The sequence below is a fragment of the Trichomonas vaginalis genome, chromosome IV, assembly GCF_026262505.1.
Source record: "Trichomonas vaginalis G3 chromosome IV, whole genome shotgun sequence".
Taxonomy (NCBI): Eukaryota; Parabasalia; order Trichomonadida; family Trichomonadidae; genus Trichomonas; species Trichomonas vaginalis.
Window position 1 is genome coordinate 32,414,931 of NC_067206.1, and position 17,202 is coordinate 32,432,132.

At 34.6% G+C, this 17,202-nt stretch overlaps 9 protein-coding genes and 4 pseudogenes across 13 annotated transcripts, besides 1 other annotated feature; 9 read left to right on the top strand and 4 right to left on the bottom strand.

Annotated features, from left to right (window-relative positions):
- Positions 1 to 19: 19 nt before the first annotated feature.
- Positions 20 to 262, top strand: TVAGG3_0208160 (serine threonine-protein phosphatase family; the record flags this gene model as incomplete). Its single annotated transcript, XM_051226548.1, has 1 exon — positions 20 to 262. The coding sequence occupies one exon, from the start codon at positions 20 to 22 to the stop codon at positions 260 to 262; it is 243 nt and encodes an 80-aa protein (XP_051111534.1).
- A 992-nt stretch (positions 263 to 1,254) lies between these two features.
- Positions 1,255 to 17,202: part of a mobile genetic element that runs on past the window's edge.
- On the bottom strand, positions 2,802 to 3,380 carry TVAGG3_0208180 (uncharacterized protein; the record flags this gene model as incomplete). The annotated part of the gene is made up of 1 exon (XM_051226549.1): positions 2,802 to 3,380. A coding segment is annotated over one exon (579 nt), but the record flags the coding sequence as incomplete, so codon positions are not given.
- TVAGG3_0208190 lies at positions 3,398 to 3,798 on the top strand (annotated as a pseudogene). The gene has a single exon. A coding segment is annotated over exon 1 (401 nt).
- Positions 4,350 to 4,574, top strand: TVAGG3_0208200 (phage tail repeat-like family; the record flags this gene model as incomplete). The annotated part of the gene is made up of 1 exon (XM_051226550.1): positions 4,350 to 4,574. The coding sequence occupies one exon, from the start codon at positions 4,350 to 4,352 to the stop codon at positions 4,572 to 4,574; it is 225 nt and encodes a 74-aa protein (XP_051111536.1).
- Positions 4,730 to 5,314, top strand: TVAGG3_0208210 (His-Me finger endonucleases family; the record flags this gene model as incomplete). The annotated part of the gene is made up of 1 exon (XM_051226551.1): positions 4,730 to 5,314. The coding sequence occupies one exon, from the start codon at positions 4,730 to 4,732 to the stop codon at positions 5,312 to 5,314; it is 585 nt and encodes a 194-aa protein (XP_051111537.1).
- On the top strand, positions 5,352 to 6,212 carry TVAGG3_0208220 (uncharacterized protein; the record flags this gene model as incomplete). Its single annotated transcript, XM_051226552.1, has 1 exon — positions 5,352 to 6,212. The coding sequence occupies one exon, from the start codon at positions 5,352 to 5,354 to the stop codon at positions 6,210 to 6,212; it is 861 nt and encodes a 286-aa protein (XP_051111538.1).
- Positions 6,582 to 7,244, top strand: TVAGG3_0208230 (uncharacterized protein; the record flags this gene model as incomplete). The annotated part of the gene is made up of 1 exon (XM_051226553.1): positions 6,582 to 7,244. One exon carries the CDS (start codon positions 6,582 to 6,584, stop codon positions 7,242 to 7,244), a length of 663 nt encoding a protein of 220 aa, XP_051111539.1.
- TVAGG3_0208240 (organellar and viral DNA polymerase type B) lies at positions 7,534 to 8,412 on the top strand (the record flags this gene model as incomplete). The annotated part of the gene is made up of 1 exon (XM_001298077.1): positions 7,534 to 8,412. The coding sequence occupies one exon, from the start codon at positions 7,534 to 7,536 to the stop codon at positions 8,410 to 8,412; it is 879 nt and encodes a 292-aa protein (XP_001298078.1).
- On the top strand, positions 9,559 to 10,338 carry TVAGG3_0208250 (KilA, N-terminal/APSES-type HTH, DNA-binding family; the record flags this gene model as incomplete). Its single annotated transcript, XM_001295625.1, has 1 exon — positions 9,559 to 10,338. One exon carries the CDS (start codon positions 9,559 to 9,561, stop codon positions 10,336 to 10,338), a length of 780 nt encoding a protein of 259 aa, XP_001295626.1.
- TVAGG3_0208260 lies at positions 10,913 to 11,608 on the bottom strand (annotated as a pseudogene). Its single transcript has one exon. A coding segment is annotated over exon 1 (696 nt).
- TVAGG3_0208270 (uncharacterized protein) lies at positions 11,825 to 12,283 on the top strand (the record flags this gene model as incomplete). Its single annotated transcript, XM_051226554.1, has 1 exon — positions 11,825 to 12,283. One exon carries the CDS (start codon positions 11,825 to 11,827, stop codon positions 12,281 to 12,283), a length of 459 nt encoding a protein of 152 aa, XP_051111540.1.
- Positions 14,943 to 15,406, bottom strand: TVAGG3_0208280 (annotated as a pseudogene). Its single transcript has one exon. A coding segment is annotated over exon 1 (464 nt).
- TVAGG3_0208290 lies at positions 16,141 to 16,998 on the bottom strand (annotated as a pseudogene). Its single transcript has one exon. A coding segment is annotated over exon 1 (858 nt).

Consider the following 17,202-nt stretch of genomic DNA (forward strand, 5'->3'; position numbering starts at 1 on the left):
GATTTTTACATATAGTAAAATGGGTTTCTTTGGAAGAATAGGAAACTTCTTTCGAAATGTTGGAAGAGGTATATGGAATGGAATAAAAACCGTAGGAAGAGGAATTTGGAACGGTGTCAAAAATATTGGTAAAAGAGTAGGTCAGTTCGTTGGTATTATACCTAAAGACCCTGAACCAGAAGAACAAGCTCCTGTTATACAACAGCCTGAACCTGCACCACAGTCTAGTTGGCAACCAAATCCAACACCTCAACCGTATTAAAATTATATTTTTACCGTTCGATAGTAGTTGTATATGAAACTAAGTTCTAAGTAAAACGCGTGGTATAATGGAATTATTTCTCTTTCTTCCATCTGTAGTAAACCATACTTGAAAGTCTGAAATACTTCCACTTGGTGGTTCATATAGCTTTGTAGGTTTTTCGTAAAAGTCATTTGCCAAGCATAAAAAAGAGTTTTGTGCACCAGAAAATGAAGCATGAACGATAATAGCATCTGAGTCGAAAACATTTTCATATGTTCCATTAGGGTTTTCGACTTCATAAAAGTTCGGGTGTACTGGATATTCTGCAGGCTGATTTAACATCCTCAAAAATCTATACCATGCCAAGTTGTTATATTTTGTAGAAATATATAAACGTCTTCTCCAAGGTCTTCTATTCTATTGATTTTAACAGTTGCATTTTTCCTGTCATATAAAATATCGAGATGGTACTCTCCTTCGTCAATGTTGTACTGTTTTGCATATTCGAGATAGATATCGTTTATTTTTTCTTGAAAAGCTTGAAGAGTTGTTTCTAAGTTTACAAGCAAACTAACTTGTAAAAGTTTTCCCTGTTCAAATTTCTCATACGTACGTTTCTCTTTGTTATAGTATCGAACTTCAAAACCGACCGTAAATGGGAAACCATGTATGGCTTCTGAAATGAACTTCATTCTACGAAAGCCAATAGCTTTTGTGACAGATGGGTCTCTTAACCATCTTAACGGGTAGTCAAAACGATAGCCTTCATGCTTTACGGTCTCTGTCTCAAACTTTTGACCGACATTCGTAAAAAGTTCATCTAATGGTTTAGTTGTAGCAACTCTTGAATTTTCTTTTTCTATTGGAAGCATATTTTATCTAGAATAAAAATGTCGAAAGATATTGCTTCCATAAGAGAAATACAACACAACCGACAACTCATTATGCAAGCTCTAAATAAGAACACAACAAACTTTTCAAACTATTCTAAGATATCTGAGTCATTGAAAGAAGGAAACTTAAAACTGACATTAAACCCAATGACAGATGAGTTTCTGTTTCAAGACAGTAAGAACCATACTGTTTGTATAAATCCAACAAAAAGAACTTTAAACGAGAAACCTATAGATGAACTTCTTTTGAAAGCAGATGTTGAAAAGAAAGCTGACAAAGAGTATGTCATTGAAAAAGTTCAAGAAGAACATGACAGAGCAGATGCAACATATGCAACAAAAGAGGATGTTGAAAAGAAAGCTGACAAAACATATGTTAACGATGAGTTAGCATGCGTGGCTAGTGCGTTAGTGAAGAAGGCAGATAAGGAATATGTGGATGAAAAAGACAATGAAATTAAAGAAAGGGTTGAATGGTATAATGAACGGACATCGAAGATTTTAGAAGGTAAAGCCAATACAGGGTGGGTTTCAGGATGTTTAGACCTTAAAGCCGACAAAGAAACTGTAGATATGTTGACACAAACGGTTTCAAGTCATACCAGAGTTTAATGGAAGATGGACAACAGTTGAAAGAGCTTGAGAAAGGTGTTACAGAGTTAAGGAATACAAAAGCAGACTCGACATGGATAGCTGGATATGTAGATGCAACAAAAGAACGTATTTTAGCATGGACAGAAGGAACATACCCACAAAAATATCATAGACATAGCATCTCTGACGTAAATGAACTTGAAGAAAAGTTATATAAAAAAGCAGACAAAACAGAGCTTCAAACATTAAAGACAGAAATACTTCAAACAGTATATCCTATAGGTTCTATTTATACGTCAATGAACTCTACCAGACCAGAAGTAGTACTTGGTCTCGGAACTTGGACTCAAATAGTCGACAGGTTTTTGTATTGTGCCAACTCTTCAAAGGAAACAGGTGGAAGTAAAACGATTTCAGGTGAAAATTTACCTGCACACAGTCACTACATAGATTTAAGTACATCTCAAGCAGGTTGGCATAAGCATAGATATTGGGATTGGTCAGGAATGACAAAAGGTAAAGGATATGATGTTAAAGACGAGGTTAAGTTTGCTATAAATTGTTACTGGAGTGACACTCAGGGAGATGGAAACCATACACATCGCGTTTCGGGATATACACAAACAACGGGACAAAGTAAAGATTACATGCCGCCATTATTGACAGTTTACGCATGGTATAGAATTGCTTAGTCGTCATTTTCAACTTCTTTAGCATATTCGTCAGGAGTTGTCTTATATTTGTTAGGAACTGTCTTTGAAAGTATACCACCTTGAACTTTGACAAGTTTGAAACGAGGTCTGACAATAGTTAGTTTTATCTTCTGCTTGCAGTCTGTACATTTTGCCATTTTGCCTAAAACTTCATAATATTCTCTTGTATACTTTCTTCTATTTTTACGAACACGAAGGTGAGTACCTGTCGAGTTCCCATTGTTGTCATAGTCAATAGTATTTTTCATATGGGTCGCGTTTAGGTATTTCTATTTTTACTTTGTCACCTTTCTTAAGTTTGAAGCCTGGCATTCTTTCTTGTTTGTCTCTTTTGACTAAACTATTAAATATATAGTCTTTCTCTAAGTCAGGGTTGTTTTTCATTTCTTCGGGGGAGTGGTTTCCCAAACCTTTTTGTTTACGGCTATTGTAAATATTTAAAACTTGTCTCATCTTTGCCATGGAGAAATGTCTATACTTGTCGTCATATGACATTTCATTTGCTTCACCACCTTGTGGTTGGTTTAAGTCTCTTAAGATTTTTATACAACTGTCAATGACACCAAGAGCAGAATGGTTTTGGTCGACAATGAAATATTGGTTTACATTTTTTGAACGCAGATAGTTTTTAATATCGTCTGATTTGAAAGAACTTTCACAGTCAGATGTCAGTTTTGTTGGATGGTATTTGTCAACGAATATTGTCAAAGCAGTTTTCACATCTAAAATATTTTTGGACCATAATGGTATGGCTTCACAGTATCTTGTGTTTTGACCAACAAATATTAGCCAGTATGGTGGTCCATCTTCTCTATACCTCGGAATGTTTTCCAAGATATCCATAAACCAAGCATTTGGTGTTGAACTAAAGATTTTTACCATGAGTGCTTTCTTTGTCGCTTTAGAAACATAGGGGTCCTTGTTTGGATTCGTCATTTTTTAACCCATAAGAAATGGGTTTATTTGGCGCATTAGCAGGAGTCGCATCTAGATTTTTACCCGCAGTGGAACAATAGCCAGAGGTGTATTTGGAGTTGGAAGGAAGATTTTGAGTACATTAGGTATACTTAAAGAGAAAGCACAACCTATTATACAAACTGTACAGAAAGGTTGGGATGTAGCACGAGATGCAGCAAATCTTATTCCAAATCCTGAAACAAGAGGAAAAGTTCAAGGATGGATGGACAATGTAGGAAGACAAGCAGGAAACTATTATAACAAAGCAAATGACTACTATAACCAAGCAGGACACTATATGGACCAAGGTGAAAGATTCTTTAACAGAGGATATAACCATGCACAACAGTGGGTAAACAATAACCAACCTCAACCGCCTCAAACTTGGGGAATGTAAATTTTTTTACTGAGATGAAATGAACAATACAGCATTGAGACAAATGGGTTCAAGATGGATTTGTCGACTTCCAGCAGTTACACAACGTGTTTGTCAAGTTCTTCCTATACCTCAGGAAGTTTTAGACCGACTTAAAAAACCTAAACAACCAGTTGAAAACAAACCAAACTAAAATTTTTTACTGAGATGAAATGACCGAAGAAGTTGAAACGGTAGATTTGACACCACAAACAAAAAGTTCAGAACCATTGTCAAAACCTGTCAAAGAACTTACAGATGAAGAGAAAAATTCAATAATAGAAAGTGCCAGGTCTGGAAATACAAACCCTAACTATAAAGTCACTTTTCATAGAAATGGAACGGCTAGTATCTCAAAAAAGAAACAGACTCTCACAAATAAAATATTGAAGTCTGAAGGAGCTTTCGAGACAACAGATGGAAAAGTTTACTTCACTGACCAACAGTTCATTATAGAACATCTCATTGACTTAGAGTCGAAATATTCTAAACTTTACAACAAACACAAAAAGTTGAAAGGAAAACAAAAACAGATGGCATATGATATTTATGAAGATGTTGACGACACAACTGTTCCTGCAGGTGAGGTAAAGTCAGAGGAACCGAAAAGTGACGAAAAACCGATAGAAGAAGAAAAACCAAAAACTGAAGATAAACCAAAAACAAAGCTTAGTTTTCAAACTAAACCAAGTCAACCTTCATTAGCTGGTATGGGTTGGCGTCAAAGGCTTATGGCAGCAGGTGGTTATGTAAAGTAAAGAAAAAAATATTTTTTTATTTTTATTTGAAATGTACGCTGAGTTTGTTGGAGAAAACCGTTGGGAAACTTGTTTGTTAGACGATGAAATATGAAATGGCATACCATTTAAAACAAAACATTTTTTCAAAAATATATTTTTTTATTTTATTTGAAATGTACGCTGAGTTTGTTGGAGTAGACCGTTGGGAAACTTGTTTGTTAGATGAAGAGTATGAAATTCACTGTTGTGAGTCTTTTGAAATAAGGAAGAAAAAGACAAAAAGAGTTTTAAGCGAATGGGAGGGAAATGACGGATATGCTATTATGAGGATGAGTGGAAAACGCTATCTTAAACATGTCGTCATTGCAACTCATTTTATACCGAACCCTAACAATTTACCGTGTGTAGACCATATAAACCGTATAAGAAACGACAATAGACTTAAAAACTTGCGTTGGGTCACTTGTTCTGAAAACAGTAAGAACATAAGCAAATTTGGAGATATTGTATTCGAATTTGTCGACGAACTAGAAGATGAAACAATTGAAATTAGAGACTATGGTAAGCATATGTTTGAGTTTTACTACTATAGCGAAGAACAAGACTCATTCTACTTTTATACCGGCGTAAACTATAGGAAATTACAAGTATATTTTACTAAGGAAGGCTATGCTTATGTAAACGCTAGAGATACAGATGGAAAATACGTTAAAATACTTCTTAACAAATTCAAGAAGCTATATGGCATACCATTTTAAAACATTTTTTAAAACAGTATTTTTTTACATATATTAAATGTTTCAGGTTGAAAAACAAAGAACAAAAGTAGCAGATACAAAACCGTTAGACTATATCTTTACAAATGCCGGTAGGACAATATCAGATGAAGAAATTTCATCCGGTGCTTACAGGTTTGACTTTCCAATTCGTTGGCTTCAAAGTCCTTCAGATGCAAAGGCAATAGGATTTAGAAAAGTTTTGTTTTCAAAAAGAACTAACGCGTTTATGTTTGCGGTATATTTTCATGGGCGGTATAGAGGTCATGATGGTCTAATAGACAAATTTGATGAAATGAGAATCTTTACAGTTCGTTCAGACGAAAGTCTTGAGAAGACTCTAAATGACTTTCAAACTCAAATAAACAAATACTACTGGGAATTTCAAGAAAAATACGATTCTTTACTAAATGGAACATACTATCTGAAACTAGAATATGACAAGATGAACTCCACCGTTTCATTTCAAAGGATTGAAAATAACCCTCCAAGAGATACACAGTTTTTATTTTGGCAAGTAGACAAACGTTCTTGGGCACAATTTCTTCGGTTACTAAACCAGAACGAACCATTACCACCTGACGGTCCGTTCTGGTTTATACGCCCACCAGCAGATTTGACAGTTTATAGAAACGTGTTTGACCCTCAAAATGTCATGTGTCATGCAAGTTTCAGTTCAAGCAACAATAGTTTTCTTTGTATTGGTAAGGACTTTTATGACTTTGCTTCTAAATTCTACGAACCACCTAGTAACAGTTTCTCTGACTTTCAAGTTTGGTTCACAACAAACGGTGTGCAGCATATTATTCCATTGTACTACGACTTTTATCTCGAATTGTCTTTCATATATAACTACGGAGAAGTGCTGAAAAAGTATTGAAAAATATATTTTAGGGTAGAAGGGTATATCTACCCCGTTTTCTACCCTCTTTTCTACCCTCTTGAATTTTCATGAATTTCCTTAAGATAGAAAAAAATATATTTTAGGCGACCAGGTCACTCGGTCACTCGGTCACTCGGTCAACTAACATCTTTTTGAAAAAGTGTGACAACATGACATTTTGACAACAACACAGGAAATAGATTTCATCGTATATTTTTTGTTAAGACTTCATCGTAAATGTTTTGTTGAGACTTCATCGTATATGTTTTGTCGAGATTTTTATCGTTGTGGTCCGACGGTTAAGCCACAAACGAATGTCCGACGTCCCACCAAAAAATATTTTTTTATTTTTATTGTAAGAACAGTATGACAGTCGAAGCAAAAACGTTCACGAACAAATCTAATGGCGAAACATTCGCAAAAGGCACTTACAACGGTATTGAAGTCTTACGTAGAGACAAGGATGGTTATATAAATGCAACAAAGATGTGTCAGCAGTTTAGGAAAGACTTTAGAAGGTTGTTGGAAAATAAGTCCTGGGAAGAGTATTTTAAGGCATTTTGTGAAGAATATAGCAACCGTCGGAATTCCGACGGTTGCTTTTTATACAAGGTTCATGCAGGAATTCCTGATGAAATCAAACAGGTTAGAGGAATGTATGTAGACCCAAGACTCGTAAACTATATAGCAATGTGGGCTTCTCCAAAATATTGTATAGCAGTTGGAAAAATTCTGGACTCCATAGACAAGAAAGTTCATGAGAAATTAGATGAAGAAGAACTTGAAGATACAGTAGAGAATGCTAAACCTTTGTTTGAAGAAGAAGTTAGAAAAATGCATGAAAAACAAATAGAACATGAACGTGAGATATGTTCTGGTTATAGAGACTCTCCATACGAACTAGACCAATGGGAACAAGAAGATTTAAAGAGAGAATTTAGAGAATATGAACTCGCTAAGATAACATTAGAAGCTGCAGAAAAGAAGTTAAAAGTTTGGGGTCGTTTTGTACAAAAATATTGTGAGTAAATGAACCATTTTTTTTCGACAAAAATATATTTTAGGGTAGAAGGGTATATCTACCCCGTTTTCTACCCTCTTTTCTACCCTCGTAGAAAACACAAAAACTCTTGAATTTTGTATAAAAAAAGCAACCCGCCGTTTTCCGCGGGTTGGTATATTCTTCACAAAATGCTTGTTTTGAGGTCGAGCCATTTTTGGCTCCACCGTATTTTTAAACCAAACTCGTTCATTTTGTGCTGAAATAAAATAAAGGTAGTCCCACCAAAAAATATTTTTTTATTTTTATTGTAAGAACATGTCAGCAACAACAGCACCAAACTCGTTAGTCATGAACCCAACTTCAATGTTAGTAGAAATGAAAAGCTTCATTCCTTCTTCATATACTTTCGAAACAGAAATCCAGAAGATAAAGCAGGAACTTCTCCAAGGAGATTTAGACTGTAGTGCAAAAGATGAAACAAATGAACAGTATCTTTATGAAATGCAGGATATTATTGACCATCTACCTAAACTTCCTGAAATCCAACAACAAAAGCTCACTATTCCAGAATTCGATGAAATTGAAGTCAGACTGACTGACTCAGTAGAAATAAAGAAGTTCATACGAAAGGTAAACTATGAGTTTCTTGGATTTCATTGCAACCACAAAGTCATTGACATATATAAATCTGAAGAATTTAAGACCTACGACAACTTTGTTTCGTTAGTTGCTGAGTGTGTCTTGCAGATAAGAGATAAAGATAGAAGAGGTAAGGTATGGAACCAACAGATAAAACCAGCAGCCTTTGAGTTAAAGAAGACCATCTACGCCTTACTTGTTTTAGCAGGACAAATTTCAGAATATAACGCAAAAATGAACTCACAATGTTCAAAATGTAAAGCAGCAACAAGGAAATATAACTACTCCGTCAAAGAGATAGAAAGAATGAGAAAAGACCATACTGACTTAAAGAAAGAAGTAGAGAAACCAGCAGAAGATAAAATGGACATGTTGACATTTCTGAACAAAAACTATCCAACTGCTAACGATTTCCTTCTATCTGACGTCAAGAAGAAATATAAAGAAACCTTCGGTATAGTTAAAACATTCGATGTACTAAAAGAAGAAATAGAAGCTACAAAACTGTTTAAAGTCATGAACCATCACAACATATACCATGTAAAACGCTTGTAAATAGTTATGGTAGAAAAGAGGGTAGAAAACGGGGTAGATATACCCTTCTACCCTAAAATATATTTTTATTGAATTCTGTATAAAATTCTGAGTAAAATGACATATGGAACACATACTTTTTCAGTAAGGACATATGGGGTAGAAATGAGGGTAGAAAACGGGGTAGATATACCCTTCTACCCTAAAATATATTTTTGTCTGATTTACGCTCATTACGAAGAAGTCTTGACAAAACATTTACGAAGAAGTATATTTCCTGTGTTGTTGTCAAAATGTCATGTTGTCACACTTTTTCAGAGAAGTTCATTTAACCGAGTGACCTGGTCGCCTAAAATATATTTTTGCTGAAAAAAATGACCAAATTTCATGAATTTCCTTAAGATAGAAAATAAAAGCTAGTTTTTTTAAAATATTTTTTTTATTTTGTATGTAAGAACAGGAAATGTCAAACACTGAGTTTGAAACAGTTAGAAAGATAGACAATGACAGCCAAAAATGGTTAGAATTGGTGATTTAAACGTAAGATACTCAAAGAAATACAACAAATATTCTTTGTCAGACATTATATCTCCATCTGGAAAGAAAACAAACGACTGGGTTAAAATTGCTTCAACTCAGAAAATTTTGACAAGAAATCCTGAGCTTATGATATCGGTAAGATTCTATGGAACTACAGCATATCTTATAGACAAAAGTCTTATACCAGTAGTTTTGTTATGGTTAGACCCAGTTGTTGGATATAATTTCATAACATATGGTTCATTCGATACGGAACGTTGCAGTGAAGGCTTACTTTACATCGTTCAGAAACCGAAAGACTTCAATACAAAGAGATATAAGATAGGAAGAACATATAATATAACTAAAAGATATGACAGTACAGTCAATAGAGTTAAGGTTGTGTTTGTGAATGATATGAGAGCTGCTGAAACAGAACTACTTGAAAAGTTTGAGAAAATGTATGGTGCTCCCACGAAAGGTAAAGAAACTTTCGAAGTAGATGAGATAGATAAAGCTATAAAATTATTTGACGAAGTTGCTGAAAAATACATGTAAAGCGTTTATTTTTGGTCTTTTATACAAGACAGAAAAAATAAAGTTAGTTTTTTATAAAATATTTTTTTTATTTTGTATGTAAAGACAGATATGTCAACAACAGAGAACACAACAACAGTTATAGTCCATGAAGCTATAAATGAAGAATATGAGTGGGTTCAGTTTAACAAACAACTCCGTCTCATTCGTTCGGTCAAAGACGATATGTACCAAATGCAAAGTATTTTGACAGCATGTTTTGCTCCAGATACTATGAAACCACAAGATTGGTTTGAATTAAATAGCACTCATGAACTCCTCAGTGAGTTTGAACATGTAGAACTTAAAAAGATGTACCAAGACAGACAAAACTTACCATCACATCTAAAAGGTATATATGTTCATAAGTTCCTAGTTAGTTCAATAGCAATGTGGGCTTCACCTCGTTATGCAATCTACATACTTATGCTACTTGACGAACTTTGTACAAAGCAGAGAGAAGATATAATGAAAGAAGACAAAACCATACAGAAAAGAATACCACGTTCGGTACCAAAAGGTAAGGAAAAGAACTATAAGTATATGATTTATACTGAAGAGATGGAAAATGAAGAAGACAGAGATATGGTTATGTTGCATTTAGTCAGAAGAAACAACAAAAGCTTTTACGACCTTGCTAAGATTTACAAATCTGACAGAAATTGGTTCTATCGCGAAAACTTACCGATTTCAATGACCCCAAATGAAGATGTGAAACAAATAGTTCAAGATACGTTACCTCAAACACACTATGATATTAAAGGTTGTACAATTTTTACCTTCAAAGAAGATTTGCCATTGTTAAAGGAAAAAATAACAGAGTATTTTGACAACTTCAAACAAGCAGAGTAAATGAACCATTTATTTTTCAAGCTTGACTTCAGATGGCTCAGGTAGCTCTATAAGGTAAATTGCCTTGTCAAATCCTTCTGGCATTCCGAGTCCTTCCATCCGACATTCCGAGTCCTTCCATCCGACATTCCAAGTCCTTCCATCCGACATTCCAAGTCCTTCCTTCCAACATTCCGAGTCCTTCCTTCCAACAAGAAAAAAATTTCCCGACAACTGGAAAAAAATTTCCTGACAACTGGAAAAAAATTTCCTGTTGTTCGTCCGTAAACCATTCAAATTTTCGAAAATTGAGAACTTTTTGGTCGAACTTCAGAAAAAGTTTTTCCTTCCGACAGAAAAAGTTTTTCCTTCCGACATTCCGAGTTTTTCCTTCCGACATTCCGAGTCCTTCCTTCCGACATTCCGAGTCCTTCCTTCCGACATTCCGAGTCCTTCCTTCCGACAGGAAAAGTCCTTCCATCCGACAGGACACAAACGAATGTCCGACGTACCACCAACCGAGTCCATTCCAAAGCCAGAAGAACCGAAAGCTGCAGCACCACAACAGACTTACTAAGACTAAACTCTTTATTTTTCAAGCTTGACTTTTTACAATTTGAACTTTGTTCGCGTAGATGTGAATTCTGAAAGAAGTATGAGGGTCTTGTATGACTTTATACTTCTCCCAGAGTTCATATCTGTCAAACTTACCTGCCATGGACTCTTTCATAAGTTCCATGAAATCGTCTTCGGACAATCCAGGGAAAAGTATGATATCAGTAAGTATTCTTTTAACATCCTTACTTAAACTCTTTGCTGTCTGTACACAAATGACAACTGAGATGTTAAAGTGTCTGAGCTTCTTAAGAATTCGACACATGTCTTGTTCTCTGTTCTTTAACAAAGGATGAGAAGCAAAGTCATCTAAGATAAGAAGACATCTATGAGGGTAAGTCTTCCAATCGTAAGATTGCAATTTCTTCGAAATGTATTCTATCTCTTTCTGTTTGTTTCTGAAGTGTTTCTTCTCTATATTCTCTGCATTTCCTCATTTGGGTCTTTAAACTTCGAATTGACATACTCATTTATAGCATTGTACTTCAAAAACTCTTCTTTGGTACTTCTTTATCCAATCTAACAACTCAGAGTCTTTTATACATACTAACTTAGACTTTTTTATAATATCTTTGAACGAATTTACGGTTTGGTCAAATTGACCAGAAGTACTACAAATGACTACTAACTCATAGAATGGGTTCTTCTCATCTAGTTCTTGTTGTTGTGCAGCCATTTTAAGATAAGTGAAAGTCTTACCCGACCCAGGTGGTGCAATTAGACCTGTTATACCATCTGAGCAAATAGAAACTTGTCATGTATGGGTTTTATCTGAGCATTTTCTAACTTCCTCTTGTTCTTGTTTAAAACATTCTCAAATTTCTTGTCAATGTCAGCAAACTTTTTTTCTAACATATTTTTAGAAAAATTAAAATTTTTTATCTTTTTGAAAATGTCTAGCGATTTCGCTATCTATATTCGAGACAAGCTTTTTGACAGCAAAACATCTGTCGACCATAAAATCTTACATAGTGTAAACAAGAAAGGTGAATTTGTTCTAAAGTTCTGTTTCTGGGAATATGACAAGAACCATAAAACATTACAAAGAGCAGTCTTAAAATTTGTCAATGACAGACTTGTTGACAGAGATGAGCGCGATTGGAAAGATGAAGTCCAACAAAAGTTCTTAGAATGCAAAGAAGACACATGCGCTGTTCTTGAAGATGAAATAGAAAACAGAATAGAAGAGCTATTAAAGGACAAAGAACTTTTACATAAATATGGTTCTGAGAAGTTTGACATAACTCCACCAGAGAAGAAGAAGAAGAAGAGAGAAAAGAAAGAAAAGAAAGTAGAAGAAGAGAAGAAAGAACCAGAGCCAATTCCAGAGAAGGTGAGATATGACATGTAAAAATAAAATTTTATTTTTAGAACATTTCTGGGTCAATGTCAATGTTCTCTTCCTCTTTAGGAGCAAACACTGGCTTAGACTCTAAAATCTTTTTACCCAATTTACCTTGAACTTCAACTATCTTAGACTCATAATATTCATAGTCGTCTGCTTTTTGGTTCATAAGGTATAACAAGTTTGTATGCTTTGCCTTCTTTAAGGTTTGAAAACCTTCTGTCAAAATTTTCTTTGACTGCTAACAAACCTTCTATGTCTAAGTCTTCAAATTTCGCACCATTTTTAGTCACAATAGCAAACTTAACTGGTTCGATGTTCAAACTTTGTCAAATGTAGACTTTTCAAAATGGTAGAAGTAAACATTCAAATAAGCGAATGGGTCTAGTTCTTCTTTGACTTCTGTCATGTACTTATTTACTGAAATATATTTCGTCATCTTTTCTATCGGATAAAAAAATATTTTTTTTAAAATTTACTCATAAAAATTTTTCTTTGTATATACACCATTCTGAACATCTAAAAGATTTTTGACATTTGCCAAGAATGTTCGTTTAGACGCTGTCATATAACCATACTCTTGACAATATTGTTTATATTCATCGTACAACGACCTTTCATCTAAACACTCAAAGTTAGTCTCATCTATGAACAGTTCATATACACTCTTGTTTGCTTCTAACAATGTTTGTCTCTCTTCGGTATGTGGAATTTGTCTTGGATTGAACTTTGAAATATCTAATGTCATAAAATATGAGAACAAGTGGTTGTAAAAGTTAGGTGTCAAAGTTTCTGCTAAGTCGTCAAAATATTCTGTATCTTGCATATGAGAATCTGACGTTCTGACAACTACATATCTTCTGTCAGAACTTTCTAACTTCATCGGAACAGCATTGTTTGAAACCATGACGAAGTTTGCAACATTTTCACAAACTCTTTGGTCTTTATATTTTCTTTCAACAACTCCAACTTGTCTGTTATAAGACTCTTCAAAGCATCTGAGTTCAAAACTTTTGTTGTATCTATACTTTGAAGTTCGTTACATACTATAAGTTTCATATTCTCTATTGAAGAGTTAAATTTACCGCAGATGTTTTCTAAGTTTGTCATATTCGGATTCGAATAGCCCTCTAACAGTTTGCACAAAATATCTGTTAAGAAAGTATTCTTACCAGTTCCTTGTTTTCCAATTATAATGAGAGCAGTTTCATTTTAGCACTTGGATGTTGTAAGATGTTTGCAAACCAACATAAGATATACTCATAGACTCTTTCGTTTCCATTGCATATAATTTCTCTTTGACATGGTCTAACCAAGCTTCTATAATATTTTTCTTTCCATTCTACTTGTTCATATTTATATCCAGTGAAGATAGAATAGAAGTTTGGAGAAGGTGTATAGAACTTTATACCACGAACTGAAAAATCTTCTAACTTTGACAATAAGATATCCCAAGCATCTAACATCTTCATGCCAACTTGTACGACTTTTATTTTCTTAAGTTTCTGTCTACATTCTTGTTCTGAAAACTATTGTCGCTCTTGGTTGTTAAAGACAACATCCCATTCTTTCATGACATAACATTCTGGGGCAGAGTCAACATAAATGACTAAAACGTTTCAAATTCTCGACTGCTTGTTATAGTCTCGAAATGGACACATATTTCTGAACGCTTGGAAGTCATAAAAATCTGAAACATCTATTCTGTACATTTTTATAAAAATAAAAAAAATATTTTTTTTATTCTTGACTTTGTTGTTGCATTTGTTCCATTTGTTGCATTTGTTGTTCTTGAGCTATTTGTTGTTGAAGTTGTTCTTGTAGTACAATACTTTCACCAGTTGCATCTTCCAATTCGAAACTTTCTGCCGTCATTGACAAATACATAGGACATAAAAGTTTTACAGGAACAAAGTTTGCGTCAACTAAGGTTAAGTTTATGTTTGCTAAAGTGTTTGAGTTTACTAAAGCTGAAAACTCTGCATTCGAATGAACAATAGGCAAACCAGCAGAGAAAGTGTTGTTTATACGCATGAGTATCTTTTGGTCATAGTAGTTTCTGTCGACATTCGAATAGCACTTTGAACCTAAGTTTGAAACAATATATAAAATAGGTGTACTTAAAGTCAATGGAACAGACACCTTGTATGACACCTTTTCCTGTTATAGGAAACTGTTGGTAGTAAAAACCAGATATAAGTTTTGTATTATAGCTCATATCGTTTATACTAAACTCAGTCGGACATCCAAACATAATGAAACCTGCTCTAGTTGCAGCACATGTTACATCCGTCCTTAAAGTATTAAATAAGTCAACAAAACCTGTTGGTGGTATATCTGAGTAAGTATCTTCAAAGAAGTATTTTTTACCATTCACAACAACAAAGTCTTCTGGTGTCAAAAGAGCAAAACAGGCTTTAGTCGTCATGTGTTTAAAGTTAGTTTACAATATCGTCCTTGAGGACTTTGTAAGTTTGTTGTTATAGAATTATATGACTCAGGGTTTTTAGTCGTAATAGTATAAACCATTATGTCTTCTGCCATTTACTTAGCAAATAAATTTTAATGAAATGTTGTGGTCGTCAAATATTTTTATAACGTCTGGGAAACTATACTTTAAGTTCAACGTTTCACCTCCTTTCATAACGTATATCTTGTCAATGACATTATATGAAACACCACAGCAAGCAATGTCGGGTTCTATTTCTTTGATGTTTATATCGTCTGCCTCTGTCAAAAGTTTCAATAGTTCTTTCAAAACTTCACGAGGTGCGATGACATATGAGTTCACTTTTACAGGGTTGTGTTCGACCAAGTTTAACATTATACCAAAGCTTGACAAATCTTCTCCTGAGTTTTAAGTTTGTCTTTAAGTTGTTGGTAGTCATTTCGAATATCTGCAACAGAACTTAAGTCTCTGCTAACTTCAGGGTATGTTGGTTGTTCTTTTACAGGAACTATTGTTATACCATCTTCGTCTTCGTATGGTTTCCCCACTTCAACATCTCTTTCTTTGACATTGACAACAACACTTTGACTGTTTGTTTGAGTTGGTGAATTTAACTTCACATCTGCCACCGCCATTAAACCTTTTGAAACACTTACGCTTCTATTTTTCGGAAATGACATTTTACTTAGAATAAAAAGATGGACGTATTTGAGTATCTCTTCGAATTGAAGCAGAACAAAGTTTACACACACAAACAATACAAGTTCATTGACAGAATAGTTCTTTATACAAACAATGGAAAATGTTATAGAATAGCAGTCTTTGCTGAACCAAAATTTTTCATAAAGCAAAGAAAGTTGGTATAACCGAGATGGTGAAAGTTTCTTGAAGCAGACAAAAATATAACAACAAAACTGACCGATATTTCTAAAGGTAAGTTTATAATAAATTTATGTCAAAACTGGCGTACTGTCAATATTTGACGGAGAGAAGTCAGTTCAAGAACAACTTACTGACCTGCTGCCAAAATCTGCTCGATGGAAGCTGTCGTTATGCCAAGCTGAGGAGCCCCAGCAGGTTTCATCGAACGAATCTTCAAAAGAGCATCTTCCGTGAAAAGTGCTATTGGTTTTGTAAACTTCTTTGCTTCATTCATCTGGACCGTCTCTGTCACCAGTATATTGTATTTGAACTGTACCAACAGTTGAAATACCACCCATAAAGTCTTCTGAGTCAGCAAATGGAATGCCAAGCCAAAAGTTTGAACGGTCTCCATTTGTATATTGAGTTTTTTGACCTCCTGTATGAGTCCATACTTTCACATATGGCATAATAGAACTTTGCATTTCAGGGTTAATGGTTGTTGTGAAGTTGTTGTTAAAGTTCATAGCATCTAATGTCAAGTTGTATGACCTCATATCCTCAACTGTAGAATATTCTTCTCTTGGATAGTATTTGCCATCTATGTTTATATGATATTTAATACCAGGGTTGTAGAAACAAGAATAGTCATTTATAGTTCGTCTGAACAGTACAAACATAGTATCTGCATGTTTCATTGCAGTTGTTAAAGCAATATCTGTTCTTGCACCTGGGTCAGCACTTTGGTTTCCAACTTCACCTGCAAAGTCTTTGACAGATATTTGGTGTATAGGGAACATAAGTGGAACTGCAATATATTTGGCAGCTAAAGCATTTGAAATATCTGGGTCCAACATATAGACTGCAAGTCTGCTTTCTATTCTCTTGCATTCAAATTTTTCGCATGTGAACTTAACTGGGTCCCAAGCATCTCCAGCAGCATTGAAATAATAGTTTACTTCAGTGTTGAGGTTTGAGAAACCAAAGTCTAAGTCAACTTTGTTTTGCAAAAGTCGGCGAATGACATTTTATTTGTTCCCACTACTTCTGTAAGAGTGAATGGGTCTTGTGTTGGTGCAATGACTAAGTTATTTTTGCTTGGAGTAAGTTCGATAGAAATTTTTCCTGCCCAGTTTGGCAAGTATCTTAAAAACCTGAAGATGAGGAAAGATGACAAAGGAACTCTAAGTTTCAGTTTTACTTTGGTTACTGCTGCTGCAGTTTGTCCAGAAAGGTTAACATAAACTCCTGGAACGTTAGGGTCAAGTCTTCTTATTTTCTCAATAGTTGCATACTGGTCTGTTTGTTCTCTAGCTTGTGGTTGTACTGAGTTTCTCAAAGCGAACCATTCATAGTTTGCCCATGTTACTGTTTGAACTAAGTCAGAGTTAGAATATATCTTATATCCCATGAAAACTTCTGGAGCATATTGGTATCCGACATAGAAAATTCCATTGCAACCTTTCTTGTCAGACAACTTGGCAGAAGGTTTTATTTCAATGTCTTGTTCCACGTATAAGAATGAGTTGTCAATAGAAATTATATGAAACCTGTCGCAAGCAATATCTACTGTTGTTGAAGAACCTTCTCCAAACTCACCTACATTTCCATAAGA